The sequence below is a fragment of the Falco biarmicus genome, chromosome 2 (genome assembly GCF_023638135.1).
Source record: "Falco biarmicus isolate bFalBia1 chromosome 2, bFalBia1.pri, whole genome shotgun sequence".
NCBI classification, from domain to species: domain Eukaryota; kingdom Metazoa; phylum Chordata; class Aves; order Falconiformes; family Falconidae; genus Falco; species Falco biarmicus.
In genome coordinates, this window is record NC_079289.1 from 7639286 (window position 1) to 7657820 (window position 18535).

General features: G+C 41.0%; 1 protein-coding gene across 11 annotated transcripts in view; it reads left to right on the forward strand.

Moving 5' to 3' along the window:
• Positions 1 to 18535, forward strand: part of DLG2 (discs large MAGUK scaffold protein 2) — a 1040391-nt gene that overhangs the window by 160523 nt on the left and 861333 nt on the right. For 2 of the 11 annotated variants that reach the window (XM_056327231.1, XM_056327233.1), the window contains exon 2: positions 4765 to 4839. The exons of the other annotated variants lie outside the window; for them this stretch is intronic. In XM_056327231.1, the coding sequence (XP_056183206.1) occupies positions 4765 to 4839 (75 nt within the window). The remainder of the gene's footprint in view (positions 1 to 4764; positions 4840 to 18535) is intronic. 11 annotated transcript variants of the gene reach the window in all.

Here is an 18535-nt window from a genome sequence, read left to right on the forward strand (position 1 = left end):
GTTTTAACTGTGAAAGGAGAAGGGTGATTTGTTTCATAAATCTATGAACAGCTCTATAAACTGAGAAAATGTTCAATTAACTGCTCAGGCAGATATGGTTGGGGCTTAATACTAGTGCGCAGCAGTGGAGAGCTGCAGATGTAAGGAAAGGTGGAAGATACTCAGCCAGAAAAAGAAAACCAGAGAGCCTGATCCTGGCTCACTTAATGATAGTGCTGCTGAATGATGGCAGAGCTATACATCCTTAGCAGGACCCTTCTCCAATATTCAAGGGGCCTGGTTGGAGGTGTGAGGATAATTTCCTAGTGCCAAGGTGACCTGCATTTTTATACATTTCACATAACCAGAGCTGACCTGACGGATTCTTTGCAAGGTCCCATAGGCCCCTAAAAGTGCAAAAGATGTGTCTCCTGGCATGCAGCCTCAACATAAACATGTATTTCTTTGGTGGGTTAGTCTGTTTGCTACTACCACACAAATTTTCTTCTGTCCCCCTTCACCTGATGCAAGACTTCTGCAAAATGAGAGGATGTGTGCAGTCGAGAAGAAGGGGATGGTCATTTATGAATGAAACATTAGGTCACAGGTATGGCCAGTACATGATTATATTTTACCCAGCCTGAGACCTCTAGTTGAGATATATAATTTTCATTTCTCCAGAGAATTGTCTGCCTCAGAGAAGATAAATTGCAAGGAAGTGTAGGAGTAGCTAAGTATGTTCTTCATACTTACATTCATACATACGTAAATATGGACTTCAGCCAACTCTTTTGCTACTGGAAACCTCATGCAAGGACTTGTATATAATCTGCAAGCCGCACTCTTGGCCATTCTAGAGGATACAAATGGAATCCCACCTGTAACTGCTTTTGACACTGATCACCAATATCTTCTCTGAGAAAGAATATTAAGGCAGATCTGAAAGAGTGCTCCAATTCAGTGAGCCCTGAACTTTTAGCAGATAAAATATTCCTAAACAGCCTCTCCGGATTTTGTGCCATCTTCCTGCAGAGCTAAAATCTGCCTCCAAGGGTGTCTGCAGCCACAGTCACTTTAGGCAATATTTGGCCATCCAAATTTGGTATTGAATATATATATATATACATATATAATCTCCCCCTGCCTATGAGAAAATGGCAATAAGCTATACGTACTCACACTTAAAGTCCTCCAAACACCCTTAGCAGTCACTATGGTTGACCACACAACACAAAAGAGGAATCCTTCCTTGCAGTCTTACCCAGAGCGTGCTGATGTGCAGCTGTGTCTCTGCCGCCTGAATCCTCTCTTGTGCAATGCCACAAAGCTCTCACCTTCTCATTCAATATTCAAGATGCAGTATTTCCCACTGCAATATTGCAGTGGACATTGATGCTACTGCTCTGCATAATATTAACATATCTGCAGGATACCTTATACTGATGCTTCTAACCAGGGCTAACAGCAGTCAGTTATTTCAACACCTGACTGAGAAAAGCAGGCAGGAAAGAAGCTGGCTTAAAGGTTGCATGCTAGGAAGGTAGATGTTGTGCAAAGACTCTGAAGGGCTGGCAGCCTTGGTTTTGACTTCTGAAGTTGGTGCTTCTCTGTTTCCTGGTTACCTATGAGGTCCGCATTTCTTGATGCTTGATAAACCTATTGGTTTGGAGATTGCACATAACAGTGCCTCCAGAGAACGAATTGCACTCTAACTGACTAGGAGGTTAGCAACTCTGTGACTTTGGTCATCACTTCATTGCTTCCTGACTGTATTATTGTTATGCAATTTCTGAAGGACTTAAAGCATCAGCCCAGAAAAGAAGCTGTGACTGGTGCTGAATTCAGCGCTGAGGATGGCATTATTTTTTTTTGTGTCCCAAGGTCTCCTTATACCAAAATTACACAAGCTGAAGATCTTATTGCATATTTTGAAGGCTTTGATTGCATGAAGCTGTGATAAAGCCTACGCCTGGATAGCTGTGTCTATCACTACATTGGAGCTGCCTCAAGGGTGAAGCTTAGTGCAGGAGGCTGGGCATCCTCAAGGAAAGGGAGTAAAACAAGGCTGTGGAAATCACTCATTCATAAGCTAAGGAAAAACAGCCTCTCTGTTTCCATTTCAGATGGACAATGCTTATTGGAACATATTCTTGCAAAGAGTAAGGCAAGACATGTTCTTTTTGCATATAAACATTAGTAAACATGAAAAGTAAACTACAGGTAATTCTGTCCTCCCTTGAAGGCTGTCTGAAGAAAGATGATTTCAAATGATAGATTTCCATCACTTTTCAGTGTAGTGGTGGAGCAGGGTCTACAGTCCTTAAGCTCACCAAACTTCTAAGCTGGGGAAAATGTTAGCAGTAATAATCAAATGGAATTAATTCCTTTTACAGTCCAATGCTTACTAGTATTGTCAGTGCTTGCAGAATACTTTATGTAGTGTTGACCTTTTAGGTGATTTTTCTTTTAGTTGATGTCTCTAGGTGCAACTTGTTGGAGTTTTTGGCTGGTTTTTTTTTTTTTCCAAAAAAAGAATCTTTTATAAAGAAAATCATTACCAGCAGTTGATATACAACCTTATTTCTTAGAACTGTTTCAGTTAGGTGAGGGTGTAAGTTATGACAGGTATGAAAAATGTTGCATTTTATACAACAATGCAAAAAGTAGCGATCATTCAAATATGAAATTAACTGTAATTAAAAAGAAAAATAAATCCGACCCCAAATCCCCAAAAACCTGTAGGACAAAAGTGTTCAGTCCTTGCCCTTGAACTACATGTACTTCTCAGACAGTATCGGTGCAATGTCATATTATCAGCGCAGTAATTCAACTATCCAGCTGTGAAGGTCCAAGCTGCCAGTCACCCTACAGCCCAGATGAATGATCAGCCCAGCCCTTGTGCTGAGAAATTGGGATCTCTGGAGAACTGCTGCCTACAAGCAATTTAATTATGGAGTAATTAAATAAAAATTACCTCCGTCTTTCCAGCCTTGGAATATGCAGCGTGTCTCACATGATCCTGGGCCTTGGGGCAGTTTTGGTGTGAATTTCAAAGTCAAGAATACTTGCAGAGGGTTAGCCCCTCCTGCTATGAGATCAGGAGCTTTTACGTTGGAGATACATCATTTTTAAGAAAGTGAGGAGTCTTCTTGAGGAGCCTCCTGACAAACGTGTTATACATGGTTACGTGAGTTTGTAAGATCAGGCTTTTCAGTCAGGAAAATGTTTCCTATTCAAAGCAAATTGGTCATTTTCTTGCCTTTATCTTGCCTGGGATTAAAGACTGAAGACGTACAATTGTTAAAGAAAGGAAAAAATAATTACCAGTGCAGTCTTTTGATCAAAATCAATTTATAGGTTTTTTTTTTTTTTATTTTGATAGGATTACATAGTTTGCTGTTGCATTCATCCCTTCCTTACAGGAGATAACACACAACCACAGGATATTGCTGCCATGATAGCAGTGACTTTTTCAAATCCTTTTAAGCAAGACTTTCTAAACTTTCATCTAAAGGTACAATGCTTCTTGCTTGCTAGCTGTTTTTCTGAATATTCCTTAAAGCTGTCTAAGTGAAAATATAAAAGATAACCAGTTTTTTAAGGTCTGGGGAATATAAAGCTGAAACGGATATACACAGTTTTTCCTTTTTTTTTTTTTTTAACTTACATAAGTATTTAGTATTGCAATGCTTTACAAATATTTACATTTTGGAGATAAAGAACAAAGCACTAATAGCACTTTGTTAGTTAATATTCTTAAATCAGACTCAAAATTGAAAATTGTGTGAAGCCTTGATCACTAGTGTTTGCAGAGGTTGCTCTCCTTTGCTCTCAGCATGGGGAAAAGAAAGGTGTAATGTAGTTGGTTGTGATATATCTGGCCTAAATGAAAATAAAAGGTAGGAAGCTTTTTTTTTTTTTTTTTCCCCTCTACATTATTTACAGTTTTGGGAACAGGCATGATTACAAGAGCCCTCCAATTCAAGGAGATAAATAATCATTTGACTCTTACATGAAATGCTGAGAGTAATGGTGGCAGACACCAGAATTTATTTTGAACTTTTCTTCAGGGACTCTGACCCAATCTGCTGTGCAATTCACTCTGATGGGCTCCAAACCTTTGCTAAAATGTAATTGAATCACCACAAATTCGAGGGAAATTGCAGGAAGATCAGCCCGAAGGCCTGATGATTGCATCTTGCACTGCCACGTGGAACAAAGTTTCAGGGAACTGCAGGAGCCTTGGGTACTTGCTCCACATCTGGCTAATCCTGAGAGCAAGCAGAGTGTTCTGCTCAGCATAGAAACACACCCTACAAATTTGGGAAAGACTTCTGGAAAATAGCCCTGGGGTGATCCAGGCTGCAGCTATCTCTGGTTCAAAGAGGACATAATGGAAAAATGCAGCCTGTCGTGAAATGGGGGTGGTGGTGGTGGTGGTGGAGGAAGCCAATCTCTATCTCCTGCCTAAAGCTCTGCTATTCTCTGAATGCTCCAGGATGGGGGAAAGCTAGATGGCATGTGCTTGGGGTTCAGAGCAGATGAAGGATATGTTCACTGACATAACTAAGAACTTCAAAGCAAAATTAATGGGTAACTGTTGAGGCCTTCTGGTCCTGAGATGTGCAGATATTTTTTTTTCATATGTGACAGTGGAGAATTACTTTGTGAGGTGTAATGAACACTAGCAAACTCCTAGGTGCTCCATCTGGAATGGAGCCTGTTGCGCGCAGCGACTGCAGCACGTACTGTGTTATGTATAATGCAATTTTCACTTATTTGCAGCAAAGCCATGGCAGATGCCCATCCCACAAATGCTCAGTCGAAACACCTGCCTGGATACCCATTCAGCACTCTACTGTAAGTTTGAGCCTTTTAATACAAAGATTTGAGAGACTGAATGGTAGGTCTGTGTTTGGAGCAGCCCTGTTGGTAGAATTTCCATACTCAGTGCACTTGGGAAAGAACAGGAATGAGTCCTAAGGTCAGACCAAACTCCTTGGGAATCAGGAGCTGTTGAAATGTTGGGTAGTGGCTTAGCAGGGCTTCTGCAGAAGTTCAGGCTCTTCAGGAATGTATTTCATTCCACATGGGGCAATGGGGATAAGTGGCAAGCATGGTCTGGTTCTTGGTGGTGTCCAGCTCAGAGAAGTGTGGAGCTGCTGTCGATGGCTGTAACTCTGGGCTCCCGCTGAGTGCGATGACTGGAGCCTGCTAGTTTTGCCTGGTCGTGGACACAGTTTATGGAAATTCATTCATAAGCTGCTGCAGGGTCTGCCAGAAACAGCTGATGCTTAAAGCACCAGGCTGTTCCCAGACCCAGGTGGTGACACAGTGAGGAGGAGAGGCATCTTTTTCACATTCTCATGAAGAAAGAAATATTGATGATTCCATAGCTGGGAAAATTTGCCCAGTGTAGGTAACGGCAACGTTTGGGATGATGGGCAGCGAGTGAACTTTAATCTGCTGTGTTTATAGGAAATGACCTTTGTAAATGCTTTCCTCCTCTTGCCAATTAGATGACTTCAATGAGATTTGCTTTTAACTATCAAAGATGTAGTAATATTTGAAGAGAAAAAAGAAACTGCGGTCAAGTTGACAATGCATTGATTTATAACTTGTCTGAACATACATTGTGGATAGAGCCAAATCCTTGGATGCTGGAAGTTAAGAGGGCTGAAAAATAGAGCTGTGATGATTTATCTCAGCTGAGAAACTGGCAGGATTGAGTTGACATTTTATGTGGCTCTGGACCACAGCATGATGTTGGTCCACAGCTATCAACTTGTCACCTTTTGTGAGTATATGAATGAGAAACAAATCCAAGTTTTCACTCTCCCTTGGTCTCCTGTTAATCTTGCCAGTGATTGTAAACACTGTGGTTTTGGTTGTCCTTATAATATGCTAAAATTAATTATATCATTGTTGGTCTGTATTAAAATAGACTCATTTACAAGTATTGATTGAACAGTTGAGCTAAACAGTTTTTTGCCAGGTGAGGATCTAATCCAGTAACTAACTCTTCTTAATTATTAGTTTCCATTCTCAGAGCCTTTGGATTGACATTGCGATGTGGTCTTGTTTTTGTTTATATTAAAAGGTGTTGCAGCATGAGCACAAACACGGTAGTGTGGTACTTTGAGAAATGGAAGTGTGCTGGGCGTTTGTAGTGAGTCACAAACAGTTGCACTCAATGATTTCCACTAACATCAAGACCTGAATTTTCATATAGTGGCTTTAATGTTTTAGGATATCTGTTTCTTAAACCAACAAAATTAAAAGCATTTGGCGTGAGCATTATTTGTCTCTTGTTATGCCAGGTTATGCATGCATAGGTAATATCTATAGACCTGCTATCTTGCAAACTTCTGTCTTGTCTCAAAAAATGGTAAACTGAGGATGGAGCTTTGTTGTCTTTGTTAGGACTAGAATTGGTCTAAGGTCAGAATAACTGCAATAAGTGTAATTTTTAAACTGTTAGAGTGGAAACTGGTTCTGGGACTAATACTAGTTAATATCTTAACCAACAGCATAGTGGGACTGCCTGCACCCTCAGCAAATTTTCAGATGCCACCAAGCTGAGTGGTGTGGTTGATACACTAAAGGGAAAGGGAGTTATCTAGAGGGGACCTTAAGAGGCTGGAGGAGTGAGCTTGTGTGAACCTCATGAAGTTCAACAAGGCCAAGTGCAAGGTTCGGCACCTGGGTCAAGAGAATCACCACTATCAGTACAGACTGTGGGATGAATGGATTAAGAGCATCCCTGAGGAGAAAGGCTTGGAGATACTGGTGGATAAAACATTGGACATGAGATGGCAATATGCACATGCAGACCAGAGATGCAACTGTATCCTGTGATGCATCTAAAGAAGCCTGGCCAGCAGGCTGAGGAAGGTGATTGTGCCCCTCTACTCTGCTCTGGTGAGACCCCACCTGGAGTACTGCATTCAGCTCTGGAGTTCTCAGTACAGGAAAGACATGGACCTGTTGGAGTAGGTCCAGAGGAGCGACACAAAAATGATCAGAGGGGTGGAGTACCTCTCCTGTGAGGACAGGCTGAGAGAGTTGGGGTTATCCACCCTGGAGAAGAGAAGGCTCCAGGGAGATCTTACTGCATCCTTTCAATATTTAAAGGGGGCTTATGAGAAAGATGGAGAGAGACTTTTTAATAGGACCAGCTACAATAGGACAAGGGGTAATGGCTTTAAACTGAAAGATGGTAGGTTTACGTTGGACAGAAGGAAGAAATTTTTTTATGATGAGGGTGGTGAAACACTGGCACAGGTTGCCCAGAGAAGCTGTAGATGTCCCATCACTGGAAATGTTCAAGGTCAGGTTAGGTGAGGCTTTGAACCACCTGATCTAGTGGAAAGTGTCCCTGCCCACAGCAGAGCAGATGTTTAAAGGTCTTTTCCAACCCGACCCATTTGATGATTCTATGGAGAAAAAAACCCCAACTTACTATTAGAATACAGTTCAGCTGTACACTTAGCTGCTATGTTTTTTGATTGTAGAGTACAATATGTGGTCCTTGAGGTAATTGCCTGCTTGGAGCTTGCTTTCATCTATATTTTGCTTGATTATAAAAGTTGAACATAGTGAAGGAGCTCAACACTACCAAACAAATAAGTTGTAATTCCCAAGTACCTCCTGCTTCTTTTTTATCAAACCATTTTCTATGCAGCCAAACAGATTTTTCTGCCTACTCTATCTGTATCAGATATTTATAAGCATTTTTTACCCTACTTCAGTAGATTTCTTTTCTTGGGAGACTAATGCAGACAGTTGGGGGAAATTAAAACAGACGGAAATGAACATCTAGGTAGTCAATGTTTTCTCCATCTGATTTCAGAAGTATCTTTTAACTGCCTTGCTTTTATCTGAGACGAATATCTGTGAAATGTCAGCATTTTGATAGCTGATTAATGAGATGAAAATTTCCAGTGATGCATCAAAGCATATTGCCTGCTATGAAAAGCTTGAAAGATTAAAAAAAAAAAAAAAAAAAAAAAGAGCAGGGATGTGGCCAGTTGTGACAGCTCTATTAGGTGATCATAGCGGGCATTCAGATGCCTCTAAACAGTGACATAGGAAACACTGTCAAATACTAAAGGAAAAACAATCTGGGAGAAAGGATATCCTCTTTCATCAGTTTTGCTGGCTCTCACTCGGGATGGCATGAGTCTGGGCTAGGTTTTACTCTCCTTTCCCAGCAGTTTTTAGAAAAAGCATGGTGTCCTCTCTTGGGTGTGCCTTTCCCATCTAATGCAAGAACCAGGAGCGCTGGCAGCATGGCTGTTATGTAACAGTCTGACTTTTGCAGTCCCTAATTTACCATCCTTTTTGAATTTGCTGATGATTCTTGCAATTAAGATTCTCAATTCTGTTTGGCAACTCACCATCTGCAAAAGAGGACATAAGTGAATACTGCCTTCACAATGTCCTTAATTAGATTCATTTGAAGTCTGAGAGTTTTAATCAAGGGAATTACCTAAGGGTGGCTTTGTCTGCACTTGCACTTTTAGTCATGTCTTCCGAAGGATTTGTAGCGTTTGCTTATGAAATACTCCAAAAGGAGTTCACTGTACTGCTCTTTAGCATACTAAACCTTCCTGTCGCTGGGGTGGCTCACTAGCTAGATCCCCATTATGCAAAGATAATGAAGTATCAGAGGCTGCACCTGCGTTGCAAAAACATTTGGGGCTGTCTTTTCTTCCGGCACCGTTGACAGCTTTTCTTGAGCTTGACATTCAGCACAAACATTCACCTTATCTCACCCTGCAGCATTAATGGGATCCCTCTGCTTTTCCCTGCTGCAATCTCAGCGGAGCTCCTGGGCCCGCTGTCCTGGGCCCCTTCCACTGAAAGATCCCCTTTTGGGGAGTCATCTGCAGCTGAGAAGCAGCAAGAGAGAGTAGTAAAGGGCATGGGCACAAAAGGCAAAAGGATGTGGTGCATGCCCTGAGCAGAGCCTCATTCAGCCTCAGCTGTCCCCACGATGTGAAGAAGGGGACAGTGACTTCAAGGGTAGGAGAACCTAAGCAAGGGTCCTCACAGGGGAGATGCAGCAGCTGTGCATGCTGCAATAGCTCACAGGCTACACCTTTACATAGGTGCCACGTTCTGTGGAAATTTAGTGCAAGTTTTGGCTGCCAGCCTGCTTTGCAGCTGACCCTTCAGTCTTTCTGCCCCTCGATTTACCTACATCCATAACACAAAACCAGCAAAAGTCACTCCCCTTTGAACCTACATACACGTGCAGGATATTATCGCTCTGTTTATGTGGGATACATCAGTGCATAGATGATAAAGTTACTCTGGCTTTCTCTTTTCCCAGTTTATTTGGAACACTGGAAGGACAGGAATGCACTAATGCCCTGCACAATATCTGAATTTAGTTTGATCTGGGAGTGAACCCGTAAACATTCCTGGTTCAAACTAATCAAGGTTTTTGTATTCAGACTCACTTTGCAGCTGTTTTAAAGAAATCCATACTTTTGGAAAATGACTGCATGTTAGTTCTGGTGGTTGTTCTTTATGTAAGAATGTTCTGACATGATTTTGTGCAATGGAGCCAGGCAGAAACATATTGAAACATGCATATTCTCCTTTGTGTTTTAAGGCTATGAGCCTGGAAGAATTGTTTCTGAAATAAATCTTGCTCTCTTTAAACACAAACCAAATAAATGGCTCTGTTTGGCTAGACTCCGCTCTCTCCCAGGACTTTGCGTTGTGCCTGGTAACGATGTCCCTTCCTCTCCTGTGTGGATGTGCTCTATAAAATAAAAAAATAGCTCTGCACTCCAGAAAGTGCCTTTTGCAGGGGCTCTTTCTCTCTTTTTCTAAGCTTTAAGTCTTTTTCTGTTAAAACCTGGTTGGCTAATAAATTCTACAGACAATCCGGGTGGTGGGGAATGTTTTTTTGTGGCTAACGTGAAATATTTGAAAACTGAGCTATTAATACAATGCTCTGTTCTTCTATCTTTCACCTTGGTGCTGATGGTAATGGAAAATTTTTAGTGCTAAACCTCAGCTTTATTTTTAAAGGAGGTATTAAAGTAACGCCTTGCATGTTTCTGCTGGGTCGCTATATTCCTGCAGGTCTTCATTCCAAAGCCTCCCGTACCCCTCCTTGCCCAGCACTCAAGACAGTTGACTCTCCACATCTTTAGCTTTTAAAAAGGCTGCCTGCACCCTGTGCTGCTGAGCCTGCCACCGACCGCCAGCTACGGAGCTGCTTTTTAGAACAGCCACGTAAATCCCCCTTCCCTTCGGACAGCTCTCTGATGCTTCCTTCTCACTTACACCACCCCTCCCCAGCCTTCCCTGGGGAAAGACATGCTGTTCCTATTGCTGTTGGCTGTAGCTCAAGGTGCTGGAGAGCTGCAACATCTCTCCTGTAATCTGATTTAAGGATTCAGTGGGGAAAGTTCCAGCTAGACTAAGGTAGTGTTGGATTAGCAGCAAACCACAGCACATCCCAGCAGGGCAGCAAACGCTTCATGCTTGGATAGACAGAGGCTAGCAGAGTGTGTGTTAACAGCAGGGCTCAGGAGCAAATTTTGAGAGAAATAGGGCAAAAGAAGCCAGTTACTCCACTGTTTCATCAAAGAGTAGGGAAGAAAGGGGGGAGAAGATTTTTTAAAATGCTAATAGACCCTTGACAATGATATATATATATCTATATATAGATATACACTTATTTTATGGCATATGCGGTCCTTCCTCCTGTTTCAGTTCATGTGATCCCACTGAAACAAGGGAGGGGTTTCACAATTGCAAAACCAGCTCAAAAAACCTTAAGGTAAGGTGACAATTCAAGTAAAAAATTAGTATGATAAACATTAAGTTGTACAAACCCATCACCTGCAGATTGACCCACGTAGCTGCTTGACATCATCAGGAAATGTTTGGCATGAGTTATTTACAGTGAGTAATCTTATTAAGCAGACATTATGTATAGGATATTTGCTGTCTTTATTGCTTTATTTGTTTTATGGAAATCACCAGGATGATTCTAAAGCAGTCCCAGTCACAGAAGTGTAGCAGTGCATAACTTAAAACAAAATATTTCTAACTTGGTTATAGAAATTTTCTTTAAGTTGAAGCTTGGTATTAATCTTTATGACACCAATTACTTCAAGGTAAACTTTTATAGAAAAACAAATCTAGATTCAACTACTTAAAATCATTGCAGCTCATGAGTTTTATGAGTGAAAATTTTAAACAAAACTTAATACTCTTCTGGACACTATTGTAAAATTCCGTTTTGAGTGCTGATTTAGCAGGCAACATTTTGACAGTGTCCCTGAAGTTTAAAAACAGTGTGCACATCCAAATTCTACAGTATTCATTAATTTTTTATTATTCCCAGAGGAAAAGCACTGTTGGAGTACAGTCTTTCTGATAACATCTACATAGCTTGAGAGTTATGTCTTGGGGATGTTGCTACCCAAAAGCCACACTTTCCTGACATGGGAAATTCCATGCTAAGGTCAAATACCAGCAATTAGAACATTCTGACCTTATGGTGACATACACAAGAACAAAGTTAGCTCCATTCTTTATTTACACCCTTCAATAACCAGCAAATACAATTCTCATGACTGCTTAGAAGTATTTCTAGTCCCCAGTAAGGTAGGCTAAGCTGTTTCCATTATTTTTCTCTTAGATGTGGTGCAGCATAAAATGAGGCAGTGACTTAATTTTTTTAAGAAATTGAACACATTCATCGTATAAATTAAAAAAGTATATGTGCACGTAACCAACAGGTGAAGTGGGACTCAAGTGGGAGAGTAGGACTGTGACTCACGGTTCGGTAATTCATGCCACGATGATATCTAGAAACTGCACGTGAGCAAGGAGACTTGTGCCTGACACTAAAAATCTATAGAAGAAACTGTGGCTGAAGCAGTTGTGGAAGACAAAAGATAGGAACTACGCCTTGTTCGGCAGTGTTGATAGAAATGCTGAAAGGGAAATTAATCTGTCCAGGTTTATGTCGTTGGAGTGCTATAAACACCTTCGAGGTGCGGTTTGTCTTTAGACTGATCTTTACAGTATGATTGGGTTATTGAAGGGTGCATTTCTCTTGATTAATAGTAAAGGAGGCCTCGACAACTGCCTCTGATACATGTGTGTGAATCCAAGATGTATCCCGCACCAGGGGATTCTCTCAGTGTCGCACAGGTCTGTGGAATAGTGCTGACCTACGTCAGAAAGCAGCTACGAGAATTTCCTTCTAGGCTCCCCAAACCAAGCAGTTTATTATCGCCATCCTTGTGCAGATAGGCAGAGCGGCCACTGACCTCCAGGCAAAATGCAAATGAATACGGGATTGGATCTGGGGACAGCCCAAGCCATAGAGGTATTACAAGCATCTCACATAACTGTGTATTATACCAACCACCCTTTTCCTTAATACTTTGAAAAAAATCTATTTAACCATAAAGGACCATATGTTTTAGTGACATTTTCATTTGTACTTCTAGATTGCAAATCCTGTTATTCCTTCAGCACATAGATACTGTATGATGTCATTTACACTTACAAGGCTATAGAAACCTAAAGGTCTCTCTTTATCACGTAAATGTCTGTGAACAGCCATCTTAGTGAATGTGTTCTCCAAAGATTTATTCCTGAAAAGTTCTGAACGTCTCCTATGAAGTTCCTGGGGGACCTCCCTTGACCCTGTTGGTATCACTCATATGCCACTATAAATGAGCAGGGAATCCTGCCCTGGGACTGGGGCAACCTATATGTCAGGGAGACATTGCACAGGCATTTCTGAAGAAATTAATATAAAAAGCTTATTCAAAGGCTGATAGAAATTACTTTTTCCTGTGGAACACTCATTTCTTTGCTGGTTTTTTTTTTTGTTTGTTTGTTTGTTGGTTTTTTTACACTTGGGAACAGTCATGCAAATTAGGATTTGTTTGCTTTGTTTTGGGTGCTCTAAGGAAGCAAGAAATATAAATGGGAAAGTGCCTGTAAACGGTATAATTAATAAAATATTTTATGTCCCAGGAAGACTATGAATTACAGGTATGAATATCCTATGTTTTCAGGGGCTTTAAAACTAGAGCTTCAACTGTCCATGCAAGCAGAGCTAGGTTGTGTCATCCCATCCTGGGGTCTGAACCTTGCCAAAACCCAAGGATGCAAGCTCAGCTCTGTTGACGACTCTTGCACCATGTCTGAACGAAGCTTGTATGTACATCTCTACAGGCCGGTGTCCCTGAGGGAAGTTTTCTGGGTGGGCATCTGCCTTTTCTGCATCAAGTATCACCATCTTATATGAAGTCACAGGTATAAATGTTTGTTTGAGGTGTTTAACGTTAATCATGGATTCAGATGCATCCTGTCAGCCATTCTAACAGTACCTATTTATCTAACCCATGGTAGGCCCATCTCTTCTCTCTTACATTGGGTACTTTACTGTATTTCCTTAGTGTCTGAGTGTCTTGGGGTATTGATTTGTTGTCACAAGACCCTTGTGAAGGAGTTGGGAAAAGCTGTTATCCCCATTTTACAAGTAAGGGGGAGAAGCAGAGAGGTGGAGAACATGACCACGTTATGTAGAGATAGAACAAGCATGACAGTTCTGGGGTGGGTGCTGCACCTCAAGGTAATTAACCCATGATAAAGCTAATAGTCCACGCATGATACCACATCTTTGTATTTTACTGTGCCGTGCAACTGGTCAGCTCTTGAAACACCCCTGAGGCTTTGTAACAAAGCAGTGGGGAACAGAACAGGGCGTTATTCTTTTGTGGAAAGGGAGGGCCTGTTTTTACAAATACCATCATAGGTAATGGAGTAACTTCAGGAGAGGGCTTTGATGTGTTGTTTTGGCAGCGTGCGCCATCTCTTTGCTTGGTGATTTACCCTCGGTTTGTGAGCTGTGCTTTAGCTGTAGAGCGATGGGACGAGCTGAGTGTGTAGGAGCCATCAGATCTGCAATCTGCTCTGCTGTCACTGCCTCTACTGGGAGCTGGCTTGCAGGGGCAGCTACATTTAGAGGCTACACATTCCGTATTCCTCTGAATTGTTTATAATGTATGGTGGAAGCATTTAAAGTAGGATGCTGTATAATTAAAGAAAAAGCAAAACCAATTCTGAGCTGAAGCTTTTCCTCCCACAAATACATACTATATATATGTATTTTTATACAAACGCTTCAGTACCTCCTTCTTCATGCCTCTGGCACCAGCTCCTGACTTTACCCCAGCTGTACTGATCTCTGCTGTGTAAATAACACCCCGGCCCCGTCTCCAGCTAATCCAAACCTGGTGGTGTTCAGCTCCTGTCCTTTTTTGCTGTGCCACCTGCCTCTCAGCCTGAATGCTATGGTGCTCCCTTTGCTGTCACCAGGCTGGGATTTCCTGAGCAAAGGCTGGGTCTTGAGTTATTTTGGGGGTGTAAGGAGGGCTAAGGAAGGGCTCTTCCTTATTTTGGTGTTCTCTTCATTCACAGAATAACTCTCACATTTTCTTCTTCTCTGCTGTGTCCTTACTTCTGAGGTACTTAGAGAGGGATATTTCTATTTGGATAAACAGTTATTATCTTAAAAGTGTTTATCATTGTGGAATAGGTAATCATTAAAAAAAAAAAAAAGTAATGAGTGACGAGCAGAGATTTCTAACATTGGATAGCCACCTAGAAATATTTAAATGCCATGACAGCAGCAGAATGGCAATACTGGACTGAAGGACAGGGGATAAACCTTGGATGATTGAACCCAGTCATTTGTTGTTACAAGAAACACTGTCATGTTGAACCTCACTTAAGAATGTGGAAATGATTCACCGTCACACACCTTTAACCTCCCCTGTGATCCTGTGTTGCTCTCTGCTATGGCATAAATATGACAAGATAAAGCAAGAAGAACAAAGAGCTACTGCTTGAAGACTAGTCTCAGTAAAGAAGCCAGGTGACTGCCTCACCTGGGAATGTGCAGCCTGCCAGGGTTGGCCCCCGTACTGTAAACCAGAATTGCACGTCCCGAGCTGCCGCGTCTCTGCGTGGCAACGCCTTTGGTTCAGAGCTCAGTCTAGCCCTGCCTGCTGGCAAGCCAGTTGATGTCAGAGTTGGCATTAGCAGACCGAGTCTCTTTAGGTGGTTTGCAAAACTTTAGACCCACCGTAGCAAATAGAACAAAAGTCCCAAGGGACCCCTGTAGCTCTGCAGCCGATAGAAGGCCACGTTTGATGCTTAGGATAAAGTGTGGCAAGACATTGAGTGATATCTCCCTTGGAATATCTTTCCTGCTTCCAGCCATCAGGAGTTTAGAGGTTTCTTAAGTTTGAGGATATGGATAGGCAGTTACTTTTGATAGGCTGGGACTCATTAAAATAAGAATTAAGTAAACGGAGGAAAGTTCTGCTGATATGGTAAAGTAAATCTTTATTTGTGCTAGTGTAACAGGTCAGGGTTTGGTTGCTCATGCTCTCTTTTGTTAGTACAAGTGATTAAGCTTTGAAAGTTTGAATTCTGTCCTGGACTATTTATTTTTTTTTAATAAAGAACTGGTTTGATAATAAAATCTTGGCATCTACTTTATTGATTCTTAAGTATATTACAGAAGCTTTTACCTATCAGGTGTATGTCTATCCATTTTCTAGTGTAGTATGCAGGTTAAGGCTTGTTCTACTAGAATATAATCTGAATAACTATGCATTTTCTCCCCTTTGAATATGTTCATGAAGAGTGCTTTTAGAGATTTAGGGGGTTAATTAATGATTTTTCTGGCCATCTGTAATGAAATTCAATTTGCCACTAACTTTCTGCAAAATCAGTTCCATGGAAACTCAGCATCCTCCACAATAAAAAAATGTTACTGAGCAGGTCTTTCAATTTTTGTCTTTTATTTTCTGTTGCTTTTGGAATAGTATTTGTTACATTGTGGCTTGTTACATTATTTGTTAAAAGTTGTGGAGCTCTTCTTTTAAAGTTATTCACAGTATTTCTTCTGCAATTAACAGTAGATCCTTGTGGAAGACTGTCTATTGTTTCAGTGGAGTCAATAAAAAATTGATTTTGAAATGAAAGCAGAAGGATCTCCTCAGTTTATCACCTCTGAAAATGAAAAAAAAAAACCGAATTAGGTTTGTGAACTCATAGCATTCACAGTAGTAGTTTAGCATATTGCATGTTTATTGGGTTCTTAGATGTGCTTAACTGCTGGTAAGTAGTAAACTCCCAGAAAGGGGAGCTTATTAAATGGTCTATTTACTAAACCAAGCTCAACATCTTTATTCATTCACATCTGATTATGTTATCACCCCTAAATGGTATTTTGGACATGGAGGTTGGATACTATTTTTTAGTTTTACTTTGTTTAGTATTGATAATCTACAGAATCACTACAGCTCTGTGGGAGAGTGAGCTGTTTTGTGTTCTGGTTCATAGGTAATTAACGGAATTGTCAGCTAATTTCTGAGTCCTTATTACTGGTGAATTTACATAAAATGCACAGCATCATGGCTGATCTGAGACAGAATGGGATTAGGATAAAGGATCTAGGAATTATTCTAAAGGAACTTCTGAGTTCTGGCTTGCTGTCAACCCACCTTAAGAAAAATCACCCTGTCTGTCCCTCGGTTTATGCCAAGCTAGATACAGAAATATTGCTGCTTTCCTAAATTTCTTTGAGATCTATTAATGTGTACAGTACTGCACAAGAGTGTGATATGATTTCAGATTGCACATTTAATTTTCCAGGGTCAGCATTAGAACCCTTTTACCTTGCAACTGAGGATGAAAGGAAAACTTATTGAAAACCACACTTGATTGTATTACAGAGCACCTGACATTTTTAACTTTTTTTTTTTATTATTATTATTATGGGCAAGACAGGAGGTGGGAAAAAGAATTTTTTATTTTGAGGCTGCATTTTTAGGGTGTAAAAGCAAAACATTGGCATAATGACATATATTGTAAACTAATTTTAGAAAAGAGAATGTTTCAGGAACCTATGCATCACAGGTGCAGGTTGAAGCTATGAATATTCAAGGTGGTTTAAACTTTTTTTTTAAACAATGTGGCTCAAAAGCATAGAAAAGTAAATGTTAGGGCTTTTTTAAAACAGATGTTCTATAGCCTTTTACTCAGTCTTTTATTCAGTTGTTTACTACTGCAATCTTTATATCTTTGTTCTTAACTTATTTTTTCTGTTTATTCATTGCTGGCTAAACACACTGTCACAGCTGCAGAAGCCTTGAATTTATCTTGTTTTCTGAAAAGGATCCAGAAGACCCCAACTGTCACAGAATTGAAAAGGCTGGCTAATAACAAATAGCCACTTGTTCTTGCCGCTATCCTCGAAGCAGGATGAGATACCATGAAACACCCTCTAACTGCCAGTCTAGCAGGCAAGGATGCATCACAGGGCTATGAAGCCCTGGCTCCATATAAGCAATTTAGTGGCTGAAATGTGGCTTAGACAAAATTTAAGTTTCCAAGTCCAAATAGGCAATTTGTAAATCCCATGCCCCTTCCCATCCATCCCCTTCTCCCTGCTTATTGTCCCCTGGATTGCAGGCACCAGACTTTTCAGAAGTACGTTTCCCATCCTTCATGCTGAAGTTTCTTTCATTTCTCTGTGTACAACTGGCCACCTTTTGCAGGTAGGATGGAAACTTGTTGCTGCTGGTCATAGCACTCCCCTGGGAGGTGGAAATGTGGACGCTTGTGCTGAACTCTGAGCTTTGGTTCACGAAAATGCAATTATCCTAAGAGCATCTTATGCTCCGTGCAGCTTTTGAGGGGAAAAAATGGAACAATATTCTCTACCCAAAGGGGCAATTTTGGTATGCAAGTAGGATTGAGAATTTTAGGCAATTTATCATAGTCTCTTTTAAGTGCACAGATCAGGCAGGCATCTCCTGTAGGAGACAGGGAATATCCTTTTAATTCCCTTCTTACTGGAATTCCACCCCCTCCCCCACCCCCCCCCACCCCCCCACCCCCTTCTAGCCAACATGCTGCCTTTTCTGAATTTATCATGAGTAATTTTCATGAACTGCATTGCAGGAACCAGTACCTAAAGGCCAGATCAGGCAGCTCTTAGTGTCACCACGCTTTTTGGATCTGCAGCTAATTGTATTGTGCTATTCTCAAAGCGTGGCAGAAATGTTGATGACAATATGCAGTGTCACCTTACAGGCACCAGAAACACCCTGACGTAGTGACTTTATTCAGAACAGGGCCCAGAGCCACTGGAAAGTAAATCAGAAATTCCACTGAAAATTGCTTAGATTTTTAATTAAGTCCAGAGAGGTGCATCATATCAACATGACAGAGCATCTGTAAGCAAATAGCATATACTGATAGCTGGAGAAGTGTTGTGTGGAACTTTTTTTTATTTTGTTTTTGGAAGAATGTAATAAAACAGTAGACAGGGTTAGTACTTATAGGCTGAAGATGCCATTTTTTTCTGAATGTATTTGCTAGGTTTTCTTCTGAGATACATTACATACAAAAATAAGGAGCAAACTCCACCTGCAACTACAAAATGGGTGACCATCAACAAACTGAGTTGTGGTGGAGCCTAATG